This window comes from Phragmites australis, chromosome 20, assembly GCF_958298935.1.
Source record: "Phragmites australis chromosome 20, lpPhrAust1.1, whole genome shotgun sequence".
Taxonomy (NCBI): domain Eukaryota; kingdom Viridiplantae; phylum Streptophyta; class Magnoliopsida; order Poales; family Poaceae; genus Phragmites; species Phragmites australis.
In genome coordinates, this window is record NC_084940.1 from 4,773,468 (window position 1) to 4,784,846 (window position 11,379).

Here is an 11,379-nt window from a genome sequence, read left to right on the forward strand (position 1 = left end):
TTTTAGATATCATTTGTCCAACAAGATTACGTTAGTAAACTCCAACTTAGTGACGTTAGCAATCAACACACTTTTTCAAATCAATTAAAATATACTAAATAAATATACGTGTAATCAAACATTACAAAATTAAAACAACAGAATGCAAACATATTACGGATTATCACATAAAAATAATATCAAAGAATTTATAATGTATTTTAAAAAATAATATGAGATACGGTGACGACATTAAAAACAATAATAATTTCAAAAAATCAAGAAACAAATAAAAATCAAATTTTGCGTAACACATAAAATGAAAATTATAAATTAGATCTATTTACAAATAATAAATATGATTCCAATATTATGAAAAAAATTATATTTATATTTTATATTTCAATATTTAAATATAAATAACTGATGTATCTTAGCATACAACCATTATTAACACAAATATTTATAATTCAGTCGTAAGCTAAATTTCAACCTGTGCAGTCGTACGAGTTGATATGCTAGTTTCATTATAACTAGTCCCAAGACAGAAAATATAACTCCACATGCACTCTGCACACCATTATGGCCCCGTTTGGTAGAGCTCTGGGAGTTGATTCTGCTCCGGAATCACTCCCAGCGCTACCAAACGGGTTGGTTGGGGAGTGATTCTGCTCGGGAATCACTTCCCGTTTTGTATAGCGAGGTGGGAGCTGAAAAAACTAGTTTACACCTGATTCTCGACTGATTCTTCTCGATTTCAACACAATATCCTCTTAGGAATCACTTCCACCACTAGCATACCAAACGATTTTACAAACAGAATTACTTCCACCACAGAATCACTCCCACCCTACTTCCACCACAGAATCACTCTCACCACAGAATCATAGCTCTACCAAACAGCGCCTATATTGTTCACCATCATGCATAAGCTGACACATCATTATATTGTTCTTCACCAAGCCAACCTTCTCTGGCCAGGCTTCATTCCTCACCATCATGCATGAAATCCTAACAAAGCTCGTCAAGCAATCGAATGACGACTCATCTTCCTCGTGTCCCCGACCCTCACCACAAGAGGGCTCCTCACGCGGTGTCTCCCGGCGCCATCCGACCATACCAGCCGCCCGAACACGTACTCCCCCGGCAAGAAGAACCCTTTCTTGGCCCTAAACGTGACGGTGAGCTCTTTCTCTTCCCCTGCCGCGGCGAACTCGAGTCGCTCCGGCCGCACGTCCACCGACACGCCGCGCGGCTCGGCGACGCTCACGTCGTACGTGGCCGCGCCGGCGCCGACATTCCTCACCCTCCTCGTGACGATGTGTGGCGTGCGCCGGTGGGGGACAGATGCGGCACCGCGACGGATGGGTAGTTCAGGTCTTCAGGCTTCGGTGGCCGCACCGGGCACGCGTATGCTGGCTGCTGCCGCTGGCCGGACAGGAACATGGTGATCACCGAGGAGTTGTAGCCCAGCGCGCAGAGGAAGCCGAGGTAGTCCGTGGCGTTCGCGTCGTAGACGAGGCCCGGGTCCGCGGCGCGGTTGGGCTGCACGTGGCCGGCGCCGTAGCCGAACGGCGTCGCTCGGAGGAACGACGAGTTGCTCATTGGCTTCCTCATGTTGTCCTGCACTCTGGCTGCGATGCAAACATCAAACAACTTTTGTTAGAACGTAGTTGGCAATGTGCAGTGTGTTTGCGCTCCGAATTTTGAGTTACCGGTCGCCATGATGGCCGACTTGATCGCGGCGGGGCTCCAGTCTGGGTGGAGGGCCTTGAGGAGGCCGGCGATGCCGGAGACGTGCGGGCACGACATGGAGGTGCCGGACTCGGAGTTGAAGAGGACGCGGCGGTCGTCGAAGGCGAGGCCGGTCGGCCCCGCCAGGCCGGTGAATGCCGCGAGGATGCTGACGCCCGGCGCGGTGATGTCAGGCTGCCGAAGACATCCACGGACAGTTAGGAGTCGATCACTCATGGTCGAGGCAAGAGTCAGAGGCATGCATGGTGTGCCGCGGGAATTGTTTTGGACCTTGAGAATCTGAGGCCTGACGGTATTGGGGCCTTGGGAGGAGAAGGCGGCCATGAACGGCGCCGGCTTCGTGTCCAGCGTGGTGTTTGGGACAGTGATGTAGCCGGATGCAGACCTGCACGACATGAGCACTGGGCTTAGACTGGAACCATAAAAAAAAACTCCCAAAGGATATGGAAACCCAAAAAAAAATGGAGCCAAAAAGAAGTCATTTGGCCCATGCAGGTCTCGAACCTGCGACCTTCGCGTTATTAGCACGACGCTCTAACCAGCTGAGCTAATAGGCCATTCGAACGAATAGCCAAATAAAAGTTAACTAGTATGATAAGTTCAGTATGCCAACAGGCTCCATCAGAATAGGTGATGTGCGTGGCCGGAGCACGTGTGCATCGGCGATCACCTCATTTCCGCTGGCCTCATCGTTCGCCAGCACCAGGCCAACTCCACCGGCCCGGCGAACCGCCTCACCTTTCTCCACCCGCGCACTATTCCCACGGATGCACACGACGATCTTCCCCATGACTTTCGCCTTGTCCAGTGACCCCTAAATGCAAAGTTTCCTGCAGAATCCGCAAGTGCACAAGCTTTCCATCACAACCATGCCAGCCATCAGAAGATCAACAATTTCAGCAGGTGTATAGAACATTGCAAGGCAGGCTCATGCATGCTTACGCTTCCTTTGCTGTTGCATTGGCTGCCTTTGCTTCCTCTGAGCTGATCAGCCGGTAGTACTTGTTGTCAGGGAGGCGCACCGGCGAGAGACTTTGCCTCTGTCAAAATAAAATGCTGTATTTCATCAGATAAAGGTTGGAATAATAGGAGTCTGAAAGATGATTTGAGCTATCGATCTGTTATTGACTTCGATCCGATTCTTGTTGCCAAGGACCAGGTACGCAGGGAACTCCCTGTCCATGGTGCTGGCTCCGACGGTCACCAGCCACGGCGGGGTGTTCGACACAGTGCCGGTGCCGGGCCCCGAGTTCCCGGCCGAGCGGTGACGCCGTTCCTGACCGCGTGGAACGACCCAATGGCCACGCCATCCCTGAAGTACTCCGCGGGGGAGCCCCCTAGAGACACAGAGAGCACGTGCACCCCGTCGTAGATGGCAGCGTCGAACGCCGCGATGATGTCGGCGTCGAAGCACTCGCTGCCATTCACGGGGCGCCAGCAAACCTTGTACGCCGCGACGTGCGCCCCCCTTGGCCGTGCCGTTGCCGTACCCGAAGAGATTCGCGCCAGGCACGAACCGGCCGGCCGCCGTGGAGAGCGTGTGCGTGCCGTGCCCTGTCAAGGATCAGACGCCACCACAAGACGAAGACACAGCTGGGCCGAGGAGGACGGGGCGCCGCACCAAGCCTAACCCGCGCGTGCGTGGAGACGAGTGGGCTCAGTGAGTGTTTGGGCCTGAGGCCATGTAATGAGTCGTTAAATAGCAGAGACGAGGGGGAGGCGGGTAGCGAACATGTGACTCTGGACATTTCCCTCTCAATACAGCTGTCCTCCCTCCTCTATCTTCTTCTTCCTCACGACATTTCTTCTTCTTCACGATGATCTTATAGTTCTACCAATCCAGTCACTAGGAATACCCTAACAATCTGGTATCAGAGACCTACCTTCCTGCGACCATTCTGGATCCGCATCACCACTTCACGCGTTTTCAGAAGCGCGCCGGCGTCATGGATCCTCAACTGAAGCTCCTCCTCGACGAGTTCAAGCTCCTTGGCGATCGGTTTGACGGAGTCGAAACGCGCATCGATCGGGTCGAGTCCAACTTGGTTGAGAAATTCAAGCCAATCGAAGAAGCGCTCACCACCCTCGACGCCTGGAAGCCGCAAATCGCATCCGCGGTGGAGGCTCTCCAACTCGAGATGGGTGTGCTTCGTAAGCACATCGATCACGTCATCGTCGATACTTCGGTGGATTCCGCGGGCATACTGGCGCCCCCGGAGATGGCCGGCCAGCGCCCACCTGCTGGAGATTCCGCCATCGGCCTTCATGGGCATCGCGAGAACTCCGATCACCGGGAGCATGTGTTTGGGTCAGTCGCTACCCTCACACATCTCCCGGTCAGAGGTACCACACAATCACCAACCCCTCACTCTACTTCGGGTTTTCGCCCCATGGATTCGTTCATGCATTCCTCATTCAGTTCTTCGCACTTGGGACCCAAACTGCCTAAAATGAATTTCCCGGAATTTGACGGCGAGAATCCGAAGTTGTGGCAAAGTCGATGTGAAAATTACTTTGACATGTTTGGCGTTGATCCATCCATGTGGATTAAGGTGGCGTCTATGCATCTTAAGGGTGTTGCGGCTCGTTGGCTGCAATCGGTCGAACGCCGTGTGCGCACAGCAACATGGTCGCAGTTCTGTGAAATGGTTCACATGCGTTTTGGGCGTGATCAGCATGAGCTGCTGCTTCGCCAACTTTTTCAAATTCGACAAACCCATACAGTTCAAGAGTACATTGATAAGTTCGTAGCATTAGTCGATCAACTTGCAGCTTATGACTCCATTCCTGATCCACTTTACTATACCACTAGATTTGTTGATGGCTTAAAAGATGAGATTAAATCTATTGTTATGGTTCAACGACCGATCGATTTGGATACTGCTTGTACTCTTGCTGCATTGCAGGAAGAAGTTGGAGAAGGCCACAAGCGCCGTGATTATCGCAAACCGGAGTACTCTGCTCCTTATCGCTCATCTGTGAAGAATACGTCTCTGATGGCTCCTCCGAAACTTCCACTTGCTGAACCACCGCTTGACAAATGAGGAGTGGACAGTACCCATCACCAATCCACTGATGACAAGCTGGCTGCCTTACGTGCATATAGAAAGGCACGAGGGTTATGTTATACTTGTGCTGAAAAGTGGACCAGAGATCACAGATGCAGCACCACTGTGCAATTACATGCAGTTCAAGAGCTGTGGGAGTTATTTTCTTGTGATGATGTGGAGGCTACCCAGCAATACCATCAGTCTGAAGAGGTCCTGTTCGCCTTGTCTTCTGCAGCTAGCACTGGACACGAGTTGCCCAAAACTATGAAGATATATGGTCAGATTCAAGGTATTAACATCCTCATGCTTATAGATTCTGGCAGCTCCCACACCTTCCTTAGCACTGCTATTGCTACACAACTTCAAGGAATCAGTTCAGCACCTGTTTCTCTTAAAGTACAAGTAGCTAATGGGGGCATTTTGGAATGTACTAAGGAATTGCAATCTATTTCCTGGTCCATTCAGGGACTTACATTTCAAACACCCTTCAAAATACTGCCACTACACAATTATGGTGCCATTATTGGTATGGATTGGTTAGAAACATATAGTCCTATGAAAGTACATTGGGGGTCCAAGTGTATGACAATTCCTTATGATGGTACTTAGGTCACCTTACAAGGGATTACTCCTGATTCCTCTGGACAGACAGAAGTGCATCTGATGACTATTCTGTCAGCTCCCACTCATACCACTACAATGGCTGTGACTGAACCCATACAGGAATTGCTTCAACAGTATGCCGATGTGTTTGCTGAACCCAAGGGTCTTCCTCCTCCCAGATCTTGTGATCACAAAATTCCTCTGATTTCGGGTGCCCAGCCAGTGCAGGTCAGACCCTATAGGTATTCTCCAGCCCTCAAGAGTGAAATTGAAACACAAGTGCAGGACATGCTTGCACAAGGTCTGATTCAGCATAGTAGCAGTGCCTTTTCTTCACCTGTCCTGTTAGTCAAAAAGAAGGATGGTAATTGGCGTTTTTGTGTGGATTACCGACAATTGAATGCTTTATCTGTGAAGAGTAAATATCCAGTGCCTATTATAGAGGAATTGTTGGATGAATTAGCCGGAGCATGTTGGTTTTCTAAATTGGATTTAAGGGCTGGATATCATCAAATCCGATTGGGCAGTGGTGAGGAATTCAAAACAGCATTCCAAACACACACCGGTCATTATGAATTTTGTGTGATGCCATTTGGGTTATCTGGTGCTCCAGCTACATTTCAAAAGGCCATGAACACTACTTTAGCTCCTTTCCTTCGCAAGAGTGTGTTGGTATTCTTTGACGATATATTGGTGTATAGTAAATCACTAGAAGCCCATGTGCATCATCTCAGTCAAGTATTATCTCTGCTTAGACAAGATCAATGGTTTGTCAAAATGTCTAAGTGCTCTTTTGCCCAACCCACCATTGCTTATTTGGGACATATTGTTAGCTCAGCTGGGGTACAAACTGATGGAGAAAAAATTGCTGCTATCAGGGATTGGCCAACCCCAACTAATGTCAAGGAGTTAAGGAGCTTCTTGGGTCTTGCAGGGTACTACCGCAAGTTTGTGCGCCATTTTGGTTCAATCAGCAGACCCCTAACTGAATTGTTGCGTAAGAACTCCATTTTTATGTGGACAGATGTGACTGACAAGGCTTTCAGAGCTCTTCAACATGCATTGATCACATCACCTGTTTTAGCACTTCCAGATTTTCACAAACCATTTCAAGTGGAAACAGATGCTAGCGATGTTGGTGTGGGTGCTGTCTTGATGCAGAATGGCCATCCCATCGCCTTTGTTAGCAAAGCGTTGGGCACCCGCACAAGAGGCATGTCAACATATGAAAAAGAATATTTGGCCATTCTGTTGGCCATTGAGCAATGGCGTTCCTATCTACAGCATGGTGAATTTGTTATTTATACTGATCATTGCAGTTTAGCCCACTTGAATGAGCAGAGATTGCATACACCGTGGCAGCAAAAAGTATTTACAAAATTGCTCGGTCTGCACTATAAGATCATATACAGAAAAGGGACTGACAACAAAGTTGCCGATGCTCTGTCCCGACGTCCACATTCTGAGGCTGAATTGCATGCTATTTCTTCTTGCCAACCTCAGTGGTTGAGTGATATTGTGAACAGTTATGCTACTGATCCTGATACTCAGAAATTGCTAGCGGCTGTCACATCTCGAGCTGAGGCTCCTGGCTCTTACACATTCAATCAGGGTGTTCTGCGCTACAATCAACGAATTTGGGTTGGCAAAGATGAAACACTTCAACAGCGGATCATTGCTGCCTTACATGACAGTGCTCTTGGTGGTCACTCGGGCTTCCCTGTCACTTACCGCCGCATCAAACAATTGTTTGCATGGAAGGGCATGAAAGCACAAGTGCATCGATATGTTCAGCATTGCCATATCTGCCAGCAGGCCAAACCAGATCGTGCGAAGTATCCCGGTTTGCTCCAACCTTTACCAGTTCCTACACAATCGTGGCAGATTATTTCACTCGATTTTGTGGAAGGCTTACCTCGCTCCGGCCATTATAATGCCTTGCTGGTAGTGATCGACAAATTCTCTCGGTATGGACACTTTATAAACCTCACTCATCCATTTTCTGCACCAGTCATTGCTCGTGTGTTCATGGATTCGGTGTATAAGCTTCATGGGCTACCCTTGTCAATCATATCTGACCGTGATCGCATCTTCACATCTCACTTTTGGCAAGAACTATTCAAATTAGCTGGTATTCAGTTGCGCATGAGCTCCTCCTACCATCCGCAGACAGATGGGCAAACAGAGCGCCTGAATCAGTGCGTTGAAACATATTTGCGTTGCTTTGTTAATTCTTGCCCCAAGAAATGGAGTCAGTGGATTTCACAAGCTGAGTATTGGTATAATACAAGTTTCCATTCTACTCTCAACAAATCTCCATTTGAAATTCTTTATGGCACAACTCCTCGTCACTTGGGAATTGAAGATGGTCACAATTCTCCAGTCACTGATATGTCCTCATGGCTCCACGAACGTGTTTTAGTGGATCGTCTGCTGCATCAGCATTTGTTGAGGGCGCAGCAGCGTATGAAGAATCAGGCCGACAAGAACAGGTCCGAACGCCAATTTGCTGTGGGTGATTGGGTGTTCCTCAAACTCCAGCCATATACACAATCATCAGTCGCTGTCCGCGCCAATCACAAGTTGGCATTCAAGTTCTTCGGACCTTATCGCATTCTGGCCAAGATTGGATCCGTGGCTTACAAGTTGGAGCTCCCTCCTGACAGTTCGATTCACCCCATTTTTCATGTGTCTCAATTGAAGCGAGCGGTCGGCGCGAGCACACAGGTATTACCTCAGTTACCCTCCGCTAACTCTGCCTTACAGATTCCAGAGCGCATTCTTCAACGTCGGCTCGTGACGCGTGGCACGACTACTATCACTCAAGTACTCGTCAAGTGGTCGTCGACACCGGAGGACCTCGCTACATGGGAGGATGCCGAAGCCTTGCAGCAGCGGTTCCCGTATGCGCCGGCTTGGGGACAAGCCGGTGTCCAAGGGGGAGGGATTGTCAAGGATCAGACGCCACCACAAGACGAAGACACAGCTGGGCCGAGGAGGACGGGGCGCCGCACCAAGCCTAACCCGCGCGTGCGTGGAGACGAGTGGGCTCAGTGTGTGTTTGGGCCTGAGGCCATGTAATGAGTCGTTAAATAGCAGAGACGAGGGGGAGGCGGGTAGCGAACATGTGACTCTGGACATTTCCCTCTCAATACAGTTGTCCTCCCTCCTCTATCTTCTTCTTCCTCACGACATTTCTTCTTCTTCACGATGATCTTATAGTTCTACCAATCCAGTCACTAGGAATACCCTAACATGCCCGTCCGTGTCCCGCGTGCTTGCCGGGTTCACATGCTGACCAACCGTTGCCAGGTACCCCTTGTTGAAGAACCGTGCACCTATCAGCTTCCTGCATGCAGACGTACATAAGCATCATCATCTCCCTGCACAATCAACAACTCTGCGTATCTGCATCTCCATATGCAATCCAAGACTATTTGCCAAACATTATGACAGTGCTCAAGGCTAATGGTCTAGTCAACATTCCAGGACACTTTGCCTGACGGAAACAAAAAATTTGAGATGTAGACAAATGTGAGTTGGTGTTGATCTCGGGCTAATCAACGCCCGTTTCCTAAGGAAGTTTAACTTCACTACGCGCTCTGATCGGAGACACTAAAACTAACTCGTGGTTTTGGTCCCCTGTGGCGATCACAATATAAAAGGAGGGAGTCAGCCATCTCATACGATCCAACGATTGGTTGAGATAGGTTTAGCCTCAACAAACTCTACTCGTCCGATCGATCTAGTGCTGGAGGCTACGGGAAGGCTGACGCCTCCCTTACAAGATGACGTCGATGATCTCCAGCACTCCACTGCGACTTCAACGAATTCCTTCACCACGCTGGTGTCCACTATGTCAACATCAGCATCAAGCCAGCGATCGACTACAGCAACATACACCGACCGCATCCTCCTCATCGATCAACCCTAGATGGCATCTCCGAGCATCGGTTGCAATCAAGATGTGTTTGTTTTAGGGCTAATGATGATTTAAGATGAACCCAAGTGCATAACAATAGTATCAGAGCTAAATTAGCCCCTAATCAGATGTAATTAGGCTTAATTAACGCTTAGTCATGTTCGAATGATGCCAATTTGTGAATAATTAGGCTTAATCATGTTAATTAGTGGCAAATTGCTCTAATTATTCTCAGTTTGAGTGTTTTAGTTTCAGATTAGATGCAATTATGCCTTTTTTGCTTCGGTTCATGATTAATGTTGATGAACGAGGTCCCACTTATGTTCAATCCGGTTCGAATTAATGTGAATTAGTCTCAAAGTAATGATGTTCTATTACTTTATGCCTCGGATTAATGCAATTTCACGCACAAATGTTCATGAATTAGGAGTTTAGGTTCGGATTATGTGTTTTTCATGTATGTACGTGTGCTTGTGTGTTATTTTGGGACTCGGGATTGGATTATTGGGCTCGTCCAGGGTCCTTTTGGTCTCGAACATTAGCAAGAAGGAGGGGAATTAGACAAATATGAAACCCCAAGTAAAAACCCCCTAATCCTAGAACCCTAACCCTTAAATCCCAAATCAAGCTCAAGAACTAAAAGAAGAAGGGGATACTCACATGTTCTTGCACATGTGGTCGACGTTGTCGTCGCCAGAGCCGCTGCAGAGCTCCTCCTTTCATCTTTGTCGCGCACAGACACCTTAGCCTAGCGCGTGCCACCATCCTTGCTGGCGCGTTGCCTCCTCTCAACGCGTGCACACCGTCACCTTCACGGGCACCACCACGAAGCAGCTCAGCAGGGCCGCACGCAATTTCCACCACGCGCGTGCATCGGTGACCAGGCCTGGGGTGGTGCTGCTCCGCAGCTGTCGGTGTATCAGGAACCGGGGGTCCCTGAGTCCCGAGGCCAGGCCAGCCGTCCGCCACGTGTCACCATCCCGCGATGTCCCTCTTGCGGGGTGAGAAAAGTCCAAGTTCCGGGAGAAGGTGCTTGGGGCCACAGTCTCTGGTCCCCGAGCACCCTAGTTCCTCGATGACCCGCAGAGTCTAAGTACCGGGAAGAAAGTGCTCGGGGAGGCGCCCGGTCACCCCCGAGTACCCTAGTCCTCCGATGATTAGAAGAGCTAAGTTCCAGGAGAGAGTGCTCGGGGACTGCGCGCAGCAGTCCCCGAGCGCATGGTTCCCCGAGGGCCAGTACGAAAGTGCTCGGGAGAGAGTGCTCGGGGACTGCGCGCCGTAGTCCCCGAGCTCTCGGTTCCCTGAAAGATCTGTGCAAAAGTGCTCGGGAGAGAGTGCTCGGGGTTGCACGTGGCAGCCCCCGGGCTTTCGGTTCCCCGAAGGTTCGTACAGGGATAAGCATTCTCGGGAGAGAGTGCTCGGGGAGGTGAACAGTACCCCCGAGCACCCGGTACCCCGAAGACAAAGATAGGCATTCCCGGGAGAGAGTGCTCGGGGAGGTGAACAGTACCCCCGAGTACTTGGTTCCCCGACAACCCAAAGAGGCCCCCGAGGGGCCCACCGATGAGGTGTCCGCCCGTCAGAGGTCCAAGGCCGCATTAAATGAGCGCGCGTGGCCTGACACATCCAACTGCTCCCGCCGCAGCGTCAGTTCCTGCATGCTTTGGCAGAGGGGCGTGGGGCTATTAATTGCACGGGTCCCGTCCCGTATCATCCGGTGTGTCTCGGGATAACATTGCCAGTATCAAGGCATTCCGCCTGCCGCCCTGCCGTGGTAGAGGAACAAGACAGGGCGGGCACGCCGGATGACTCTGTGGCTGCCCGGTGGGCCCTCTCAACGGCGCCCGTTGCCGGGGCGTTTATGGTGACAAGTGACCGGACGCGCGCCGTGTTTTCCACCTCCCCGGTCACTTCGCCCAGAGGAAATGATGACGCCTTTCTCAATCGTGGCGTCTTGGAACTTGTGCCCCTCCTTCCCGTTCGGGGCATGTCGCAGCCGGCGAGTGTATAAAAGAGTCGGCACACAGAAGAGAACGGAGAATCGAAAAAAGGCAATCAGAAAAAAGCCCA

The 11,379-nt window shown here is 50.2% G+C and overlaps 1 protein-coding gene, 1 non-coding gene and 1 pseudogene across 2 annotated transcripts; 1 reads left to right on the top strand and 2 right to left on the bottom strand.

Moving 5' to 3' along the window:
- Positions 1-1,003: 1,003 nt before the first annotated feature.
- Positions 1,004-9,308, bottom strand: LOC133902381 (subtilisin-like protease SBT5.4; annotated as a pseudogene).
- On the bottom strand, positions 2,218-2,291 carry TRNAI-AAU (transfer RNA isoleucine (anticodon AAU)). The gene has a single exon. It is a non-coding gene; the product is annotated as a tRNA-Ile (tRNA).
- Positions 3,493-6,670, top strand: LOC133901296 (uncharacterized). The gene has a single exon (XM_062342606.1). The coding sequence runs from the start codon at positions 3,681-3,683 to the stop codon at positions 4,776-4,778; it is 1,098 nt and encodes a 365-aa protein (XP_062198590.1). The 5' UTR covers positions 3,493-3,680; the 3' UTR covers positions 4,779-6,670.
- Positions 9,309-11,379: the final 2,071 nt, after the last annotated feature.